General features: G+C 40.2%; 2 protein-coding genes across 2 annotated transcripts; both read right to left on the bottom strand.

The window, feature by feature from the left end:
• Positions 1-13,604: 13,604 nt before the first annotated feature.
• LOC132766492 (taste receptor type 2 member 8-like) lies at positions 13,605-14,516 on the bottom strand. Its single transcript, XM_060760847.2, has one exon. It carries the CDS (start codon positions 14,514-14,516, stop codon positions 13,605-13,607), a length of 912 nt encoding a protein of 303 aa, XP_060616830.2.
• A 6,636-nt stretch (positions 14,517-21,152) lies between these two features.
• On the bottom strand, positions 21,153-22,130 carry LOC132765427 (taste receptor type 2 member 116-like). Its single transcript, XM_060759715.2, has one exon. It carries the CDS (start codon positions 22,128-22,130, stop codon positions 21,153-21,155), a length of 978 nt encoding a protein of 325 aa, XP_060615698.2.
• Between the last annotated feature and the right edge of the window lie 1,018 nt (positions 22,131-23,148).

Genomic DNA, 23,148 nt, shown 5'->3' on the forward strand with positions numbered 1-23,148 from the left:
TGGTTAATACCTCCTTACAGGAAGGAAAATTTCCAGCGAGCTTAAAACAAGCTATTATAAAACCGCTGTTGAAGAAACCATCACTGGATCCCACCCAATTCGACAACTATCGGCCAGTTTCCAATCTCCCCTATTTGGGCAAAGTCATGGAACGTGTGGTGGCAACACAACTCCAGGGGTTTCTGGTAGACACTGATTATCTAGACCCGGCACAGTCTGGCTTCAGGCCGGGACATGGAACTGAGACAGCCTGTTAGTTCTGCTGGACCTCTCAGTGGCTTTCGATACCGTCGATCACGGTATCCTTCTGGGGCGCCTCATGGACATGGGGCTCGGAGGCACTGCTCTGCGGTGGCTTCGATCCTTCCTTGAGGGACGGACCCAGAAGGTGTCTTTGGGTGACACCTGTTCGGCTCCGCAACCGTTGTTGTGTGGAGTCCCACAGGGTTCAATTCTGTCCCCGATGTTATTTAACATCTACATGAAGCCGCTGGGAGAGATCATTCGGAGTTTCGGACTAAGATGCTATCTCTATGCAGATGACGTCCAAATCTGTCACTCCTTCTCACCTGTCACCAAGGAGGCTGTCCAGACCTTGAACTGGTGTTTAGCCGCTGTATCGGACTGGATGAGAGCTAACAAATTGAAATTGAATCCAGACAAGACAGAGGTCCTACTGGTCAGTCGCAAGGTCGAACAGGGTATAGGGTTACAGCCTGTGTTAGACGGGGTTACACTCCCCCTGAAGACGCAGGTTCGCAGCTTGGGAGTGATCCTGGATTCATCGCTGAGCCTGGAACCCCAGGTCTCAGCGGTGGCCGGGAGAGCTTTCGCACAATTAAAACTTGTGCGCCAGCTGTGCCCATATCTTGGGAAGTCTGATCTGGCCACGGTGGTCCACGCTCTTGTCACATCCCGGTTGGATTACTGCAACGCACTCTACGTGGGGTTGCCTTTGAAGACTGCTTGGAAACTTCAACTAGTCCAGCGAGAAGCAGCCAGATTGCTCACCGGAGCGGCGTACAGGGAGCATACCACCCCCCTGTTGCGTCAGCTCCACTGGCTGCCGATCCAATTCCGAGCACAATTCAAAGTGCTGGTTTTGACCTACAAAACCCTATACGGTTCCGGCCCAGTGTATTTGTCCGAACGAATCTCCCTCTATGTCCCACCTCGAAGCTTAAGATCTTCTGGGGAGGCCCTGCTCTCGACCCCGCCACTCTCACAAGTGAGGTTGGCGGGGACGAGGAGCAGGGCCTTCTCGGTGGTGGCCCCTCACCTGTGGAACTCACTCCCTGGGGAGATTAGATCGGCATCCTCCCTCTTATCATTCAGGAAAAAACTGAAGACCTGGATGTGGGACCAAGCCTTCGGGCATTCTGGCAGCTAAAGGAAAAAACCCGACGATGAGCAGGAATTGATGAAACGGAATGGACACTCGTAACTCTAAACACTGAGCATGAGACTGTTTATGTTTTGATATTGTATTGATGTTTTAACCTGTTAATTTGCTTAAATTGTTTTGTATGTTTTGTATAATGTGATATAGGCATCGAATTGTGCCTTCGCTTGTAAGCCGCCCTGAGTCCCCCCTCGGGGGTGAGAATGGCGGGGTAGAAGTAATTGAAATAAATAAATAAATAAATAAATACTAGATTTACTTACTGGAAAAACATCAACTTTTCCTCTGGCACTTTACTGAACTCTTTGCACTCTGTGAGATAGAGAAGTCAGGAAAAGAGAGAAGGTGGGTCTGTTGTTTTACTTTATAAAAAAGTAAATATTTACCCAGGAACCTTCAACCTGCTTAGGAATATGGAGAGGAAGAGAGCATAGTTAGAGTTTTAAAAAATAATTTTAATGTGATTGCACAGTGTTGTGGAATTTTTTAAAAATTGTGAGTCTATCATCATTACAATAGCTGCCACTATTTTGAGGAAACTTCCAACATTTGGGGGTTATGGCGAGAGTGTGGAAAAATTCAAAAATGAGAATTCAGGGCATGTCTCCAACCCCTCCATGAAACAGCATTAGCAGGAACAGCCACTGCTCAGCTTTTCAGGAAAAAAAATGAGATCTCTAAGGATTAACTAAACACTTCTGTGGTGAGTTATGTCTGCTGAGAGATAAACTTGAGCAACAAAAATGACAATTTAGAGGGAGTTGAAAGAGTTTGTTTAAACATTGGCAGATAAAGATGAGACATTAAGAGAGCATTTAAAGTCTTGGTTCCTGGTGTTTGGAACTAAGCCTCATATCTTGTTCTTTCTGGGGTGGGGGGGTTGACAACACTTAAAATTGATAACAGCTAATTAACCTCTATGTTGGAAACAGAGATGGAAAAAGAGTTGCTGTTAGTATATTGTTTGAAGAAGAGATTGCTTACCTCTTTGAGTTTTTTTCTTAAAAGATTGTTGATTGTTGAATAGTAGAGTACTATTGTGTAGAAGCAAGAGGACTTTCTTTTATAAAAAGAAAATAAATAGAATCAATTAATCTGAGTAACAAAAGAAAATGGTGTATAGGGCATAGGAGAAATTCGTTTCCTGTTAAAAGTGCCCTATTGTGGTAAAAGCTTAATAGAATTAATGACATAATCAAGAGAAAATCTTAGGAAGAAACCGCCCCATCCTAGACCGTCAGATAAGAAGTTAAGAATACTTCAAAAAGAGTGTGTGGAGGTGGGAAAAAAGAGTGTGGAGGAGGAAGAAACAGTAGAAGCTATGGCACAAGAACAAGAATGGTCTTGTGTAATTAAAAATGTTGAATGAAATGATTGAAAAGAACTTCATAGATGCTAAAGGAGAAAGAATGGGATTACAACTACAAATGATACAAAACATTCAAGAGGAATCTCAAAAACTTAAACAAGAAATTCAAAAGGTAAAAGGCAAGTTCTCTGAATTGGAAGAAACTACTAAAAGCAATACAAAAAATATTTGAACACAAAATAAAAATAGACACAAACTATAAACAAATCATGCAACTCAAGGATTCTAATAGAAGAAATAATCTAAGATTGCATGGAATAGAAGAGAAGGACTCAGAGGTCTTGAGAAACAGAATTTATTCCTGCCTTAAAACTTTAAAAATGGACGTGGACTGGCAAATGATTGATATAGACTGAGTACATAGAATTAGAACCAGGAGAAGTAAAAGGGACTTCCCAAGAAATGTTTTCATAAAATTTTGGCACTACTACAAGAAAGAAAGTTTGTTAAAATACATTACAAATCATGAGGAGGCACTAAACATGGAAGGAAAAAGGATTAATTTTTTTCAAGACTTAAGTTATGAAACCTTGGCCTGGAGAAAATGTTTGATACCTGTCACAACTATCCTTCAAAAGAAAAGTGTTAGTTACTAATAGGGATTTCCACTCTTACTCAACATGCAGGAAGATTTTGAAAAGTGAGACTATGGAAGTGGCTTTAGACATGAGAATGCAATGCATCATAACTCAACACAAATTGAAGGAAGAAATGGAAAAATTTCAAAAGGAGGAACTGAAAAATGATCAGGAAATGCTCAAAGACCATGTGGAGATGGGGGGAAAGAGGAGAGGAAGATAGAATAGATGCAGGAGGATGTTGAAGTGACTATGGGAGGACTCTTTAGTAAAGACATATAAGAGGGTAGAAAAAGGGATATTATGTGTATGGGTATGTGTATATATGCATATGTGTGTGCAAATGTGAGTATGCACATAGAAAAATGATGTGTGCACATACGTATGTATACATACACAGCTTAGAGAGCTAAACAATGTATACTATTGATGAGTTCTAGTACAATAAGTTTTTTTATTAAAATATAATAAAATTTAGTATATTGAATGGATTTGACCCATAGCAAATTTAAATCATGAATAGAAAAATCCAAATATTGTGTGGATAGTTATGTATAGATGAGATAGGTTGTAAAGGAAAAGAAAGCTGAGCAGCTGGCGAGGGAATGACCTGAGAAAATATGGGAGAATCAGGTGTTCGTCTGTGTCCCCCAGGTACATTTCGGCAAAGAACTGGGTGAGGAAGCCTGTAGAGTGGAAGGGGTTAAAAAGATTAATGTGTGTGGGATATAGTTTAAGGTGGTGAGAAGAGAGAATATGACTGTGTTACATGTTTAGGTATTAATGTTTTGATGTTTATGTTTATACTTAAATGTTATTATATTAAGTTGGAAAATAGAATAGATAGTTCTCAAGATGAGACAAGAAACAGTTGTTGAAACAATTATAAGGTTTTTTTGGGGGGGGGGGGGAGTCAAATATATAAACCTGGAATGTTGGAGAGTTGGGTAGCGTATTAAAAAGACAGAGTTGAAACACAATTTACAAAGGAAAAACTAGATATAATCTTTCCACAAGAAACACATAAAAAAGAACGGACTTAACGAACTGAAGCTAAACTGGATTGATGACTATGAGAAATCATATGGGACTTCGAAAGCCAGTGGGGTAACAACACTGATATCTAAAACAAATGGGGTTATGATGGAGAAAATAAAGAGAGATGATAAGGGAAAATACTTAATGACACAAGGTCAAATAAAAGGCAAGGATATCACATTAGTAAACATGTGTGCACCAAATGAAAAACAGAGTGATTTTTATATATATGGTGGAAAAGCAAGTAGAAAGAAAGAGTAAAGGAATGATTATAGTAGCAGGATATTGTAACACAGTGGTAGATAAGAAAATAAACAAACCGAATGTATCAATAAAAGAGATGAAACAGAAAAACGATGCTTGTTGACAAAAATTATAAATGCAGATATTGGGGTTATAAAATTAGTGACCATTCAATAATGAGTATTCAAATGAAAATAAAAAGTCATTAGAAAGAAGCTAAAAGATGGAAAATGGATGTTAACAATCCTAGAAAAGAAGAAAGAATGGAGAAACTAGAGACTGGATAGAATTAAATATGGCAAATTAATGATAATGGAGAAGTAGAGCAAGGACTATATTGGGATTCAATGAAAGCAGTTATAAAAGGGTTAAGCATTAAAGAAGCCTCAATATTTTTAAAAAAGGAAAAAAGGAAAAGAGGAATAGCTGGAATGGAAGATAAAAGAGCTAAAGCGAGCTTTTATTATTAATAGAGATAAAAATGTATGAATGAAATATTAGTGTTAAAAAACAATTAGAAGGAGGTGATTTGGAAAAGGTTCAGATTAATTTAATTTACCTAAAAAGAGACTATTTTGAATATGCTAACATATTATGGGGGGTAAAAAACTATATTGAGAAAAATCTAAATATTAAACTGCAGGAGGATGACATAGAAAGATTAGAACAAAACTTTATGAAAGGAGAGGTAGAAGAAGTAATAAAGAATTTGAATTTGGGGAAAACACCTGGATAAGATGATTTAGGTATAGATTTTTACAAAAAGTTTGAACATTTTTAACTAAAAAGCTGGAGAAACTATTCAATAGCATTCTAGAAGGAGGGGAGATCCCACCATCCCGGCCAAACTCTACAATAATTTTGATTGTAATACCAGGAAAAAATAAATCAGAAATTGATTCATACAGACCAATTTTATTAATAAACCAATATGTGAACATATTTACAGCGGTTATTGTGAAAAGACTGAATGAGTTTATAGGAAAATATATTATAAAGGACCACAATGTATTTATAAAAAGAAGACAAATGGCAGACTTTATACGAAGGTTATTAAACATAATTCATTATACAAAAGAAAAAGAGGTAAAAACTGGAATAATATCACTAGATATTTTAAAGCCTTTGACTCAGTAGAATGGCCAATATTTTAAAAAGAAGTTTATGTTGTAGTCTGGCATGTACCAGAGGATTTTTCTGAATATTCAGAGGATGAGGGGGATGATGGGTTCCAAAACAAGGAGTCTGTGAGAGTTCGGGGGGAATTGCAGGCAGACAAGGCTAATGTTTTGAATTCTTCACCTGGTTCCCATGCAATGGGGAAAATTGAAAGTTCCCTTGAGAAAAGACTTTGGGAAGCCGAGGAGTTTTCAAGGGAGTGTAGATTAGACCTAAGAATGTAGGGTGTGAAAAGCAGGCAAACTAGATATTCTCGGAGGATTCATGATAAGACCTTGAAATCCAGATGTGTTAGACATGAGGTCATGGGTGCCTGGGTAGGCTTAAATTAAGCAGTTTTGGTTTCAGGCCTTTCAGAGGAGACAGTGTTGCTAATGGGAATGGTCTCCTGTTCATGATTTCAAGTTCATGGTTTCCATATTGTCAAGATTTCTGTTTCATATTCCTGTTTATGCCTATGTACCTTTGGAGAAGTTACCTTGGAGAAATTCCTGTTTTCATGTTCATGGATAATATACCTTTGGATTGATTCTGTGATTTTAGATTCCTTGGTTTCGGTGTTTAATCTGGCATTTTTGGATTACTGCTACTTCTTTTGCGTATTGCATTTTATACCCTGACTGTCATTTTGGTTTTGTCCTTTTCCCCTTTCTATATGCTTTCTTTAATAAACATTCATAGAATCATAGAATCATAGAATCAAAGAGTTGGAAGAGACCTCATGGGCCATCCAGTCCAACCCCCTGCCAAGAAGCAGGAATATTGCATTCATAGAATCATAGAATCATAGAATCAAAGAGTTGGAAGAGACCTCATGGGCCATCCAGTCCAACCCCCTGCCAAGAAGCAGGAATATTGCATTCAAATCACCCCTGACAAATGGCCATCCAGCCTCTGCTTAAAAGCTTCCAAAGAAGGATCCTCCACCACACTCCGGGGCAGAGAGTTCGACTGCTGAACAGCTCTCACAGTCAGGAAGTTCTTCCTAATGTTCAGATGGAATCTCCTCTCTTGTAGTTTGAAGCCATTGTTCCGCGTCCTAGTCTCCAAGGAAGCAGAAAACAAGCTTGCTTCTTCCTCCCTGTGGCTTCCTCTCACATATTTATACATGGCTATCATATCTCCTCTCAGCCTTCTCTTCTTCAGGCTAAACATGCCCAGCTCTTTAAATCGCTCCTCATAGGGCTTGTTCTCCAGACCCTTGATCATTTTAGTCGCCCTCCTCTGGACACATTCCAGCTTGTCAATATCTCTCTTGAATTGTGGTGCCCAGAATTGGACACAATATTCCAGATGTGGTCTAACCAAAGCAGAATAGAGGGGTAGCATTACTTCCTTAGATCTAGACACTATGCTCCTATTGATGCAGGCCAAAATCCCATTGGCTTTTTTTGCCGCCACATCACATTGTTGGCTCATGTTTAACTTGTTGTCCACGAGGACTCCAAGATCTTTTTCACACGTACTGCTCTCGAGCCAGGCATCACCCATTCTGTATCTTTGCATTTCATTTTTTCTGCAAAAGTGGAGTATCTTGCATTTGTCACTGTTGAACTTCATTTTGTTAGTTTTGGCCCATCTCTCTAATCTGTCAAGATCGTTTTGAATTCTGCTCCTGTCCTCTGGACTATTGGCTATCCCTCCCAATTTGGTGTCTTCTGCAAACTTGATGATCATGCCTTCTAGCCCTTCATCTAAGTCGTTAATAAAGATGTTGAACAGGACCGGGCCCAGGACGGAACCCTGCGGCACTCCACTTGTCACTTCTTTCCAAGATGAAGAGGAAGCATTAGTGAGCACTCTCTGTGTTCGTCCACTTAACCAATTACAGATCCACCTCACCGTAGTTTTGCCTAGCCCACATTGGACTAGTTTCCTTGCCAGAAGGTCATGGGGGACCTTATCGAAGGCCTTACTGAAATCCAGGTACGCTACATCCACGGCATTCCCCGCATCTACCCAGCTTGTTGCTCTATCGAAGAAAGAGATCAGATTAGTCTGGCATGACTTGTTTTTGATAAATCCATGTTGACTATTAGCGATGACTGCATTTGTTTCTAAGTGTTTGCAGACCGCTTCCTTAACAATCTTTTCCAGAATCTTGCCCGGTATTGACGTGAGGCTGACCGGACGGTAGTTGTTTGGGTCATCCTTTTTTCCCTTCTTGAAGATTGGGACCACATTGGCCCTCCTCCAATCTGCTGGAACTTCTCCCGTTCTCCAAGAACTCTCAAAGATGGTTGCCAATGGTTCCGAAATGACTTCCGCTAGTTCCTTCAATACTCTGGGGTGTAGTTGATCTGGCCCTGGGGACTTGAACTCATTAAGAGCGGCCAGGTATTCCTGGACGACTTCTTTCCCAATTTGGGGTTGGATGTCCTCTAATCCCTCATCCACTCCATCTTGCTGAGGTTGAAGACTCTCTTTTTGTGAGAAGACCGAGGCAAAGAAGGCATTAAGTAGTTCTGCCTTTTCCCTATCCCCTGTCAGCATTGCCTCCTCGAAGAGGTCCTATCGCCTCCTTGTTTTTCCTTTTTCTACTGACATAAGAATAGAAGCCCTTTTTATTGTTTTTAATGTCCCTGGCAAGTCTGAGCTCGTTTTTTGCTTTAGCCTTGCGGACCTTTTCCCTACAGGTGTTGGCTATTTGTTTGAATTCTTCTTTGGTGATTTCTCCCTTTTTCCACTTCTTGTACATGTCTCTTTTGTGTCTTAGCACAGTTAGAAGTTCTTTGGACATCCATTCTGGCTTCTTTGCACTTGTCCTATTTTTTCTCTTTGTTGGCACGGTTTGCAGTTGCGCCTTGAGTATTTCACTCTTGAGAAATTCCCATCCATCCGTAACTCCCTTGTCTTTTAGTATCTGTGTCCACGGAATGCTGCTCAGTGTTTCCTTCATTTTTTGGCTCTCCTAAAGTCCAAAATGCGGGTTTGACTTGTCTTAGGTTCGGCCTTCCTTTGTACCTGAAATTGCAGGAGCACATGGTCACTTGCCCCTAAGGATCCTACCACTTCGACCGCATCGATCAGGTCCTCCGCATTTGTTAGGATGAGATCAAGAGTAGCCAATTCCCTTGTTGCCTCTTCTACCTTCTGGACCATGAAATTGTCTGCAAGGCAAGCGAGGAATTTGTTGGACTTTGTACTCTTGGCCGAGTTTGTTTTCCAGCAAATATCGGGATAGTTGAAATTGCCCATGACTACTACATCTCTTCTCTGTGCCTGCTTGGTCAACTGTTGGCAGAAGACTTCATCAAGTTCTTCCTCCTGGCTTGGAGGTCTGTAGTAGACTCCTACAACAAGATCTTTTTGAGTCCCAGTTCCCTTGATTCTTATCCAGATGCTTTCAAGCTGGTTTCCCGGATTGCTGTCATGTATTTCTTCTGCAGCATAAGAGTTTTTGACATATAAGGCTACTCCGCCTCCTCTCCCCTTTGTTCGGTTTCTGTGAAAGAGGTTATAGCCCTCGATGTCTACATTCCAGCGATAGGAGTCATCCCACCAGGTTTCAGTGATGCCTATGATATCATATTTGTGGTGTTGTGCTAAAAGTTGGAGTTCGTCATGTTTATTTCCCATTCTCTGTGCATTAGTATAAAGACATGTGAGCCCCTGAGATCTTCCCCTGAGCTGTTTAATTGGGATTATTGTGCTTTCGGTACTTGGTCCTTTTTGTGTTTGTGCAGCCCTCCGTTTAGCCTTCTGGCAGTTTCCTGACATTGTGGGTAAAGTAGTGTTCGCAAGGCTGTTGTCCCCCTCCCCCGGTGGGCCTAGTTTAAAGTGCGCCTAATGAGGTTTGCGAGTCTGTGAGCAAAAAGGTGTTTTCCTACTTGTGTGAGATGCACCCCATCCCTTGCCAGTAGGCCATCCTCCTGGAAAAGCAGGCCATGGTCAAGGAAGCCAAAACGTTCCTCCTGACACCATTTTCTAAGCCAGTTATTGACCTGTACTATTTTTCTGGCCCTTGTAGGACCGTGTTTTATGACTGGGAGGAGGGATGAAAAGACCACCTGTACATTACATTGCTTTAGCTTTGTTCCTAGAGCTCGAAAATCATTTGTGATCTTTTGAAAAGTATGCCTAGCAGTATCATTGGTTCCTACATGAATCAACATGAGGGGAGGACGGTGATGGGGCTTGAGGAGACTGGTGAGCCTCTGAGTGATATGGTGTATTTTTGCCCCCGGTAGGCAGCATATTTCTTGAGCCATCCCATCCGGTCTGGAAATGACGGCTTCCTTTCCTCTAAGGAGGGAGTCGCCTACTACCAAGACCTGTTTACTTTCAGGATTGGCAGGGCCCCTTTTGCGCAATGTAGTGTGTAGGTCCCCAGAAAAGTGATCCTGTTGGTGTGAATTGTGTAGGTGTAAAGTGTTGTCCTCCTCCTCGACATCCCCAGTGCATTCATCAAGGACAATCCATTGAGATTCGTCCAAGAGCCTAGCATTCTCCTGTATGTGTTCCTGTTGCACCTGGTCTATGGTTGGAGATGGTACACCTGCATGATTGTGTAAGTGTGAATGTTGTGAAGTGTTGTCCCAATCAAGGCTATCCCCCACACACTGATCAAGGACAAGCCACTGATCAGTATCTAAGCCATTCTGGTCTTCCTCAATGTGTTGTGTTTCTTGGTCAAGTGAAAGCTGTGTGAGAATTTGGAATGTATTGTGTAACTGCAGCTGAGCAGAAGTATTCTGAGGAGCCTTCCGGATCCTGTGTCTCTTTCTAAGGGTGACATTCCTCCAAGCCTGAGGGTTGTCCACATCTGAGGTGATCTCCTCTTGAACCTCCCCATAATGTTGATGTGACATATCACATCAACATTATGGGTAGGCTCAAGAGGAGATCACTGCATGTCTAGGACAGCATGCTGCGTATCTAGGACAGCATGCTGTGTGGTGTCTAAGAACGGCTCGAGTTCCTGAATGCCCTTAAGGGTCTTAATACGGTCCTCGAGTTGTCGGATCCTGTGTTCCTTGTGAGTGATCTGTTTACACTTGGGGCAAAGGTAATTGAGTAATTGTAGTGTGAAAAAGCTGAACATGCCACAGCTTGTGCATGCGACAGGAAGATTTCGTGTTTGTTCCATCTGGAGGTTGCTAATTACCTCCTCTTGGTGTGTGTTTTATGTTGTTGTCTGAATGCAGGGGTGAAAGTGTAGGTTACTGAGAGAATGAGACAAGACAAAGCTTATCCTGAAGCAGAAGGGAACAAAATGGATTCTGCTTCCTCAACTTCTGTGGTAGCCCAACTGCTCCTTGACTTCAGGCCCTGGTTTATATAGGGTAACCAGGAAGCAGAACAGGAAGCCCCGCCTCTCAAACAAAGCAACACCCAAAGCAGCAAATTTTAAACACAGGAAGCTCCGCCTCTCAAACAAAGCAACACTCAAAGCAGTTAATTTTTAAACACAGGAAGCCCCGCCTCTCAAACAAAGCAACACTCAAAGCAGTTAATTTTTAAACACAGGAAGCCCCGCTTCTCAAACAAAGCAACTCTCAAAGCAGTTAATTTTAAACACTCACTCAAATTTCTAGTGCCCTCTAAGACAAAGCTTATCCTGAAGCAGAAGGGGACAAAATGGATTCTGCTTCCTCAACTTCTGTGGGAGCCCAACTGCCCCTTGACTTCAGGCCCTGGTTTATATAGGGTTACCAGGAAGCAGAACAGGAAGCCCCACCTCTCAAACAAAGCAACACCCAAAGCAGCAAATTTTAAACACAGGAAGCCCCACCTCTCAAACAAAGCAACACTCAAAGCAGTTAATTTTTAAACATGGGAAGCCCCACCTCTCAAACAAAGCAACACTCAAAGCAGTTAATTTTTAAACACAGGAAGCCCCACCTCTCAAACAAAGCAACACTCAAAGCAGTTAATTTTTAAACACAGGAAGCCCCGCCTCTCAAACAAAGCAACACTCAAAGCAGTTAATTTTAAACACTCTTTTTAAACATTCTTTTATTGGATCATTGGACTCTGGTGCAATGCTAGGTGAAAGAGATGTTCCAGAGCTAGGGTAAAAAGGTTGGTCTCCTCTCACAAACCCACACCTTTTTTTCACCATGGATTTACAGTCATTGCACCACCAGCAGCAAACTTTAAAAGTGGCGCCCTGTAGGATGCACAAGGGCACACCGGCCAAGCAGCCCGGCACTGGAAAACATTGCTAGCGCTCCCTGACAAGTTCTCTTGGGAGGCCCGGCTGCTAGACGCTTTTATGTGCCAATGTGACTATTATATCACCTCCCTGGTAGCAGAATTCCTGAATGAGAATGCTAAGGTGGTCTTTCAGCCTGCTCTCCAGACCTGTGCTACTGTGGGCTTCCAGTTTGAAGTTGGTTCAATCCCCAAGGAGTTTAGGGACCACATGAAGCTGACCTGGGGCAGTCCAGTGATACAGGAAGTGGCTGACCACAAAGTTCAGCAACTCGCTCAGCGGATGGGTCCCTTGGCACAGTATATTATGGATTTCTGCATCTTGGTCTGGCAATTAAAGTGGAATGATGAGACATATATGCAAATACATACGCCGATGCACACAAGAAAAACAGTAGGATTGACAATTATATTGTGACATATTGTACCTCAAACAAAAACCCATGGCAGAATATATTCTCTTGACATTCTGCCCCCTCCAAACAAATCCTGCCCCCTCCCAGCTTTCTAAACAGGAGCCATTTTTTCTGAATATTTGGCATGGATTTTTATTAGCAGTACTTGAGGCAGAACATCTTAAGAAGCCATCCATTCTTGTTCTTGTGCTGAGAAGTGTTTCCACTTTACAAAGTGTTAAAATTTCCCAATATATAATCAATAGTCCAGTGTATTTCAAAATGCTGATCTCCATCAATCATGGCTGGTGGCAGTGAGACATTGTGTCGATGACAGTAGCTGCCAGTTTCGGAAGGCTAAAATGAAATACAGGATTGAAGTTTTCATAAATTCTGTGCAGGATTATTTCAGATATGAATTCATTCTTCTTCTACGACTTCTTCTTTTTAGATTTATTTAACCCCGCTTTTTCTCAAAGGGCACTAAAAGTGCCTTCACATAAAAGCATTACTATACAATATAAAATACACAATTAAGCAAACATTAAAACAGAACAGCACTAAAAACTTCACAATTAAAACACATTCAAAGTTAAAAAGCATGCTCTGATGAGATCTTAAACATCTTCATTATTAAAAGCCTGTCTGAATAGAAAGGTTTTAGCCTGTAGCCTGAAGGACAACAGGGAGGGACTGATTCTGGCTTCCCTAGGCAAGGAGTTGGCTTTAGAGCCAACTCTAAGTGGTTCTTGGTTTTTCACACATTAGTAGACAAATATACATTTGTCCAGGCTGTGACTCCCAGTTTTGTTTTATGCTTGTTATCAACATAGATTTTTAGTATAATCCCAAGATGACACTATCTGAAGCCAGGCAGTTTTAATTTTATGGATGCATTCCTTCTATTCTGCACAGATATTTTTGCTCATTAGCTGAGATCTTATTGTAGTGGATAAGTAGGACCACAGAGAAGAGGATCTATGCCTGGCAAGTGTATGGAAATCAGGATAGAGATGTCAACTCACCAGGCTGAAGACAAGCCACAGAGATTTATTATGGTTTGGCTAAAAAGGATGCAAATAAAGCAATTTGCTTCAAAATATACTTACAAGCATAAACATACAGAGAAATACATCTTAAGGGGGGGGGCAGTATTATGGCTCAACAACATTATTAGTTCATTAGCTGAGACCATTAGCTGGACACATATCTGCTGTCCTGTTCTCTTTTTTTAAAGAAGCACTTTATCTAATATTCAGAATGCGAGCAGCCATTTCTTTCAGTTTGGGATTAGTCAATATTAATATAATGGAGTGTGTGGAAGGAAATGAAGTTGCCAAAATATCAAGTATTAAAAATTCAGGACAACAAGGCTTCAAAACATTCATTATTGCAATTATTAAAGCACTAAAAAATACAAGGTAAAAAAAAACATAAGAGAGCACCACTATTATGACATTCATGTGAACCTGAGTGCTAAGGTCTTTACCACCTAGACCACTTTTTTTCAGATTCCTTGTGTGCTTCCATAATGAGGCAAGCAAAAGAGTGGATGCAATTATACTTATGCAAACATTTATGGAAGTATAAGTCATCTGTATATGAAATAAACGTTTTTTATAAGGCTCATTTTGGCTAACATTCACCGGCAAGATTACAGTAAAGTTGCTACCCCCTTTTTGTCCAAGATATTCAATGACCGAAGGAACACAGAAGATACTGGAAATGACTATTGACAATCCAAGCAGCCTGGGCACAAGCATGTTGATCCTTGGCTTCAGCCAGAGGAAGAGGTAGTTGGTAAAGTTAGCAACCTTCACACAGTAGAAAACACTTAGCCATGTGGCAGACCAGAGGCTGGCCAAATTCATAAAAGTCCAGAGAATCCTTACATATGCATTTTTATAAGAAAGCCGATTTCTCTCTGTGGAGATGGAATATAGAATATGGCCCACAAAACTCGAAAGCTGCATCATAAATCTAGAGGTGCTTAAATTAATTAAGAGGAAATCACAAGGCAAAATCTTTCTTTTTTGAAGCCATTGGTGACCTTGAACAACGGTGATGAATCCATTTGCTAAAAGGGCAACGATATCTCCAATTATTGTGATGCTCCACATAAGGATATAAAATGAAGAAGTTGAGTTGCAATCCATTCTTGATACTGACTAGAGAAAGAAAAGCTCTGAGAGGATGTATCTGTATGTGATTTTCCTGGTTTCTGTCTGGTGTCCAACACAGGAAACCCTGTTATTTTGAGCTTCTTAAATAGCTAGAACAGTGAAAATACTATGGAAAACAATGCAAATTGTAGGAAGAATCTGTTATTAATGGCCCAATGAATTGTCAGTGATGAAGTTCCCACATTTTTATGCCAGGACATTTAATGTAAAGCTCCTTGCCCTTGGAACATTTTTCTCCCATTAGATAACACAATAGTATACATTTCTACAGCATAAAAGACAATACACACAAATGGATGGAGAAACATAAAAGCTTGATCATGGAAGGGGCAGGGAGCCCTTCCTAGGTGGAGTTGCTTCTACAGTGTCATAGGGACAGCAACTGTGCCCCCGATTTTAGTCCAGACTTTACAATGCATCACCTTGACTGGCCTCTTTAAAGTTTCGGCTAAATCTCAGAAATCCACAAAGTTACTAGATTATAGGTTGTTGTAGGTTTTTCCAGGCTATATGGCCATGTTCTAGAGGCATTTTCTCCTGACGTTTCGCCTGCATCTATGGCAAGCATCCTCAGAGGTAGTGAGGTCTGTTGGAACTAGGAAAATGGGTTTATATATCTGTGGAATGACCAGGGTGGGACAAAGGACTTTTGTCTGCTGGAGCTAGGTGTGAATGTTTCAACAGACCACTTTGATTAGCATTTAATGGCTTGGAAGTGCCTGGGGGAATCTTGTTGAGAGGTGATTTGATGTGCCTGATTGTTTACTCTCTGTTGTTTTGCTGTTGTAATTTTTGAGTATTATTATTATTATTATTATTATTATTATTATTATTATTATTATTGTTAATACTGGTAGCCAGATTTTGTTCATTTTCATTGTTTCTTCCTTTCTGTTGAAATAGTCCAAATGCTTGTGGATTTCAATGGCTTCTCTGTGTAGTCTGACATGGTGGTTGTGAGAGTGGTCCAGCATTTCTGTGTTCTCAAATAATATGCTGTGTCCAGGTTGCTGTGTCCAGGTTGGTTCATCAGGTGCTCTGCTATAGCTGATTTCTCTGGTTGAATTACCTGCAGTGCCTTTCATGTTCCTTGATTCGTGTTTGGGCATTGCTGTGTTTGGTGGTCCCTATGTAGACTTGTCCACAGCTGCATGGAATACAGTAGACACCTGCAGAGGTGAGAGGATCCCTCTTGTCCTTTGCTGAACGTAGTATTTGTTGGATTTTCTTGGTGGGTCTGTAGGTGGTTACTAGATTATATGTTCTCTGATTCTGAATAGCTCATCAATGGGTGGTTACTAGATTATATGTTCTCTGATTCTGAATAGCTCATCAATGGATAATCTAGCCGTAAGAATTTCCACCAGAGAAAGAAATCTTCCCTGTGGTGCTATGTTGAAAGCGAACAACTGATACAAAGCGGCTGTCCTTACTAGGTTTACTTACTGGCAAAACCTCAACTGCCTTTTCCTCTGACACTTTACTGAACTCTTTGCACTCTGTGAGATAAAGAAGTCAGGAAAAGAGAGAAGGGGGGGGGGTCTGTTATTTTCCTTTATAAAAATTAAATATCTACCCAAGAACCTTCAACCTGCTTAGGAATAGGGAGAAGAAGAGAGCGTAATTAGAGTTTTAAAAACAATTTTCAATTCAGTTGCACTGTGCTGTATAATTTTTTAAAACAGTGAGTCTGTCATAATTAGGTGCCACTATTCTGAGGAAACTTCCAATGATACATATGATACAAAACACTCAAGAGGAATCTCAAAAACTTAAACAAGAAATTCAAGAGGTAACAGACAAGATCTCTGGATTGGAAGAAACTACTAAAAGCATTACAAAAAATATTGGAACACAAAATAAAAATAACAGATTGTGCAACTCAAGGATTATAATAAAAGAAATAATCTAAGATTGTGGGGAATAGAAGAAAAGGACTCAGAGGTCCCGAGAAACAGAATTTATTCTTGTCTTAAAACTTTAAAAATGGGCGTGGACTGGCAAATGATTGATATAGACTGAGTACATCAAATTGGAATCAGGAGAAGTAAAAGGGACTTCCCAATATATGTTTTGATAACTGAAAACTTTAAAAATGGATGTGGACTGGCAAATTATTGATATGGACCAGGCATGGGCAAACTAAGGACCCTTGGGCTGGACACTGCCTTCTTATGCCTGGCCCTCCAATTTTTCCCCGTCTTTTGGGCAAAAGGAAGCAGCAGCCCACCATATTTTTATGCCAAAAAGACAAGAGAAGATGCCATGCAGCAGCTGGGAGCCCTCTGAAGCAGCCCCGTCCTGATGCTGGGAGAAGCCTCACCTGGGGAAGGAGGCAGGCAGGGGTCGAGGGAGCTTTAAAGCCCCCTTGCCCATTGCCTGACTCTCCCTTCTCCCGGCGTCAGGATGAGGCACGGCATCCTGATGCTGGCAGAAAGGAGAGGCAGGCAGGGGCCAATGGAACTCCAAAGCCTCACCCTCCTCCCAGCATAAGAATGGGGCGAGCAGCACCATCCTTATGCTGGCAAGAAAGCCAGAGGGTGATCTGCCCCGGCACTGGCCCTCCATCACCCTGTTCCATCCCAGCCCTGCCTCCTCCCAGACCTACCTCGCACTCCCTCCTGGCCCAGCCCTCCCTCCCAGCCTGACCGTCCTGGCCAGGCCTAGCAAACGGCCCCAAGGCAAAAAAAGTTTACCCATTCCTGATATAGACCGAGTACATAGACTTGGAACCAGGAGAAGTAAAAGGGACTTCCCAAAAGCTGTTTCCATAAAATTTTGAAGCTACTACAAGAAATAAAGTTTGTTAAAATACATCAATGATAGGAGACACTATGCATGGGAGGAAAAGGATTAAAGTTTTCCAAGATTTATGTTACAAAACCATGGCCTGGAGAAAAAGTTTGATGCCTGTCACAACTATTCCTTCGGAAGAAAACTGTTTGTTACCCATGGGGATTTCCACTTATCATGAGGGACTGTTCTGTATGCAAACAGTAGTTGTTGTAGTTTGATGTCTCAGTTGTATGGTCTCTTCTGGCTATAAGATTTGATCATCTTATAGCCACATAATCAATAACTTCTGTACACCACTCTTCTTAAGAATTCAACATGCAGGAAGATTTTGGAGAAGTGAGACTATGGCAGTGGCTTTAGATATTATAAGAATGCAAGGCATCATTGCTCAACAAGAATGAGCGGAAGAAATGGAAAAATTTCAAAAGGAGGAACTGGAAAAATCTCCCTTGTGAGGGACAAACATTACTTCAACATGAAATTGTTGCAGGCAGGCCTGTAGCGAGGGGGGGGAGGGTTAGGGGTTCAACCCCCTCTCCCCCCCCCCCCCCCCCGCCGCCGAAATGTTTCAGATTTTTTGAAAAACCTGGTTTACTCATGAATTTTAACTGGTTAACCAAATCCCCATGCTAAGTCTATGAGATGCAAAAAATAAAGAGTCCCTCCAGAACTGCAAGCACTATCTCAGGCAAATATTGACAATTAATTCACACTGTCATTACTTGCAGTAATAGCCAATGTAGTGAAGCAACCAAGTTGTGTGTGTGTGTGTTGAATGTTCTCATTAAGGAGGCCAGACTTGGTGGAGGTGGTTGACAGGGGCGGAGCTGCAGGCTATGGAAGGCTGCTTTGCCCTCTGCTGTGCTCTTTGCTTCAGCGTGAGCTAAGAGGCAAGTTTCAAACCCCCCACTCCCCTACGAAATTTTCAACCCCCCCCCCCCCAAATTTCAACCCCTCCCGAATTTTTTTTCTGGCTACGGCCCTGGTTGCAGGGGTTTCATGAAGATGCTAATTTTCTTCCTCACAAATAAATGACACTATTGGTGGATTTTTCCTCCATAGGAGAAGGAGATGACAGTGGCAATCCAAAGACAAAGAGAAAGAAAGAGCCACAGACTTGCTAAGGCACTTGTTATTTTCCTCAGAAAAGGACTGCAACTGTTGTCGAACACAGCACTCCCACCGCAAAGAATTTATAGTTTCCTAAAGGACATAAAGGCAGAATGAGATAAAGTGGCATCCTTCCTTTTATATAAAGTCTTTGCCACAACAGACCAGCAACAGCTAGGCTCCCTCCTCAATTTATATATGTATCTTTTATTAAGGTTGCTATGTGCATCTATAGCAAAATTTGTATATTATTTCTTTCAGAATTCACCAGGTGAGTCACCTTTTACTCACCCCAGAGAGGAATTTCCTGAACTCTTGAGGGTGGGATAATCCTCAAACAAAGATTCACTGTGTAGGTTTTATATGGACACTGAAGTAACATCCAATACTTTATTATATATTTTAAAAATCAGTGCTTGGGCATTTCACACCAGCTGCTAACACCCTATTCCTATCAGTTTCAGATTATTAAATTATGATGCTCTAGTTTCAGAGTTTACCAGATGCTATTGAATGGATTTTTGGACCACCAATTATTCAGATTCCATCTGAAAATCAAGGAAGCAATGAGATGGCATTGGGTAGAAGGCTACTTGCTGTAGTGTCACTTTTTGTAATTTAGTATGCTGCTCCTATTTATAGAAATCTCATTACATCATGTGCAAATCCATTTTGGAATTGCTCTCAGAGCACCTATTACTACAAGATTTCTTTTCCTATTTTTCGCTTAAATTCCGCTATCCCCATGAATTACCACATCTGAAAAAAACTTCCTATTTCTCAACCATGTGCACCTTCTATACTTATTAGAGGTGTGCATTTTTTGTTTGCCTTGTAATTCGGATCAAATTTGTTAAATTTGTACTTATGAGGCAATATCCGATACATGGGCACGGCCCACACCAAAAGTTTAAGAATCAAAACTTATGCTATACTTTTTAGTTTTAGTTTTGTAAATCTCGGAAGGCTCCCAAAGTCAGTTTCTTATTCAGTGCAAGGAAACAAAGCTGAAAGCAAAGCCAAAGGCCTACTTAGTGCCTTGTCTATCCTCTGTAAAATAAAGGAGTCCCGGTATTAGGAATGGGGAAAAGAGGGAGCAGTGTTTTCTGAGAACACCACACAACTCTGTGAAACGTAGTTTGAGAAGGGAGTAGCACTATGCCAAACAATTCAAAAGGCCCTGCTCTAAACTACATTTCCCAGAATAACAAAATACTAACAAAATTTCATTATTCTCATTATAGTAACTATTTTTTCTAATTATACTTTAGAAACACTTTAGAAATGAAACACCAGCACCCCCTCCCCAAGTTTTTAAATGAGTTCTAAACCATTTTATATTCTAATTATCTATCAGTGTTGAAATCCCAAAAACCTTTTACTTCACAATTTTCACACTTAAGATGCCAACAGTTATTTACAGGTGGCAGATCATTCTTCTACCATAGATTCCAAAAATTAATTACAACCACTTTATCATGACATTTTAAGAGATTTTATATTATCTAATTCACAACAGTATAATCAACATTCCGAAAGAAGAAGAAAAACTATACATTGATAATATAAATATATAGTCAGACCTAAACTAAACTAAAACCTTAACATTTCTGTACTATCATGCTAAACTATTACAATAAACACAACCTAACTAAGGCACAAAAAACTCTGCGCCCCCCCCCCACTCTAAATGTAATGCAAAATACAACAATTAAAATATATTAATCTACCATTTCAGAGATAGCAAATAATTAATATTATTAAATTAGATTTCCTATTGCTCAAAATGTACATAAATTGTTTCCAGACTTTCAGAAACTCTTCAATTTCAAAATCTTTTGAAGATCACATCAATTTAGCAACCTGGGCAAAGCAAACAACCTCATCAGTGCATTCTTCATCATCAATGGTTCTCTTCATTTCCAAATTTGGACAAACAATATTATTGTTGATGTCATCATGTATCGAAGAAATATTCCATCCTTTATATTCAATTCTTTATCAATAATGCAAAAGCTTTTAAATGTCTGCATTAATATATCAATAGATATATAATAGATCAACAACTTTTACCCTATTGGAAGTTCATATGCGAAAAAAAGATATTTCCTTATCATGACAACCTCAACATTGATTAGAAACATTCAACATCCTATTTGAGGTTAAATAGCATCCTATACATCACCTTATACATATTTTCTTTTAAATTATCATACAAACTAAATTGCATATCTTTACCCTACCTTTTCCCCATACATCCATCTGTACATTATGTTCTAAATTTTAGGTCCACCTGTCATGTATGAATAGGTTTACAGATGCATTATTTGTTGGATTAGGACTTTGGGAGATCAGGGTTCAAATCCCCACTCTGCCATGGACACTCATTGGCTGACCTTGGGCAAGTCTCACTCTTAAGAGGCAATGGCAAACTCTCTCAGAACAAGGCTTGTAAAAAAAAAAACATTCATGATAGGCTTGCCTTACGGTCATTGCAAGTTGGAAATGACTTGACAGTACAAAACAGAAACAATATCTACCAATGTAACTTACATCAGATTTCCATCTTATATATGTGTAATTTCAAGATGATTAGGATTTGTGGAAGTCCCAATGTTCCCAATGATTTTTAATACGTAGTTATTCAGTTCTGGTTATCTACTGTCCATACATATTAATACATGCACAATTATATACACACACTTAAATGGGGAGGGAATGTCTTTTCCTGTCTGGTACGGAAGGCCCTTTTTTCCATGTTCTGTGCCTGATGTCTATGATGAGCAAACATTTTTTAATGACGTAAGCATACATTTCTTTCAGTTTAGGATTGTTTATTATCAATATAATAGAGTGTGCAGAAGGAAAAGCAGACATCAAGATGCCAAGAAGCAGTCCTTGAACTTTCCCAATATGAATAACACGGTCAGTATATACTGTCAAAGTAATGAACTCTACAAAGTACAAGAAAAACCAGAACAGCAAAAAGGCCATGACTTTAATGTGAACCTGAGTGCTGAGGTCCTGAACACCAACATCGCTTTTCTTGAGATTTCTTGTGTGTCTCCACAGAGAGACAAGCAAAAGAATGATTGCAATTGTGCTTGGGCACAAATTTATGACATAAAAAGAAAACTGAATTGGAAGAAAAATAATGGCAGCAGTGACACAACTCTCTCTTTGGCTAGCATTCACCGGCAGAGTTTCTGTCAGATTGCACCACTTTGTGTGTCCAAAATAATCAACAAGTGAAGGAAGACAAAAGACCACGAAAACAGCTATGGACAGTCCAAGCAGCCTGGGTGCAAGCATATTGATCCTTGCTTTCAGCCAGAGGAAGAAGGGGTTGGCAAAGTTGGTGACCTTTACACAATAGAAAACACTCAGCCATGTGGCACACCAGTGGCTGGTCATGTTGAAAAACATCCAGGAAAAGAACATGACATCATCTGAGACAAAATGGACATCTAGACTGAAGTACACAATGTAGTTTATCAGAAGACCCAACTGCATGATAAATCTGGAGGCACTCAGGCTGGTCAAGAGGAAATCAGAAGGGGTCATCTTCCTGCTTTGGAACCATTGGTGTCCATTCACAACTATAATGAATCCATTTCCCAAAATACCAATAAAGGACACAATTTCAAAAATGATCAAAAAAAGGATTTCAGCTATGAACATATTGTTAACAATTACTGCTGCTTTGCTTCCTGTGGAAATTCACGGAAAGGAAGTATCTAGTCCTATTCTCTGCCTGATGTCTGTTAAAGAACACTGCTGTTTACTTCATTTGAAACAGTCAAATCATGCTACAGAGCTCAATGCAAAACCCAGGAATATTGTGTTACTAATTATGTAACCTGTTATTATGTGGCTAATATGAAATAATCATTTTTCCAGGTAAATAATTTCATTTATTTATAGACTTGTATCATTCATCTTAAGAAAAAACAGGTTGTGATGAATAGCTTTAATTAGTTATCGTTGGTTGCTGTATTCCTTTTTTATGCCAGGGTGGTCATTAAAACACAGTCTATGTTCACTGAATAACTCATCCAAACATAAAACAAACAGATCTTTATTACAGTTATAGAGCAGCCTAAGGAGAGTGGGGTACAGCCTCATTAAATAAATAAATAAATAAATAAATAAATAATACTTTATTTGTAACCCGCCCTATCTCCCCGAGGGGACTCAGGGCGGTTTCCAACAAAATGGCAAAGTGGCAAACATTCAGTGCCAAAGACAGCCAAATGACAAATCAAATCAAAAACAGGGAATAAAACAATCTCAATATGAACTTATAAAACTAACAAAAATCATTATAGATTCAAATCATTAGAATCTATACTAAAGGCTAAAATACAGAAATATATTACAAGACTAAGATACAAAATACTATTTAGAGCAGCTTTTCTCAACCTGGAAGTTGGGACCCCTGGGGGCGTCGAGAGGGGGCGTTGTCAAGGGCTATCAGAAAGCAGTATTTTCTGTTGGTCATGGGGGTTCTGTGTGGGAAGTTTGGCCCAATTCTATCATTGGTGGTAATCACGGGGTTCTTTGATTTTAGGTGAACTATAAATCCCAGCAACTACAACTCCTAAATGTCAAGGTGTATTTTCCCCCAAACTCCACCAGTGTTCACATTTGGGTATGTTGAATATTTGTGCCAAGTTTGGTCCAGTTCCATTGTTTGAGT

Source organism: Anolis sagrei, chromosome 2 (assembly GCF_037176765.1).
Source record: "Anolis sagrei isolate rAnoSag1 chromosome 2, rAnoSag1.mat, whole genome shotgun sequence".
Taxonomy (NCBI): domain Eukaryota; kingdom Metazoa; phylum Chordata; class Lepidosauria; order Squamata; family Dactyloidae; genus Anolis; species Anolis sagrei.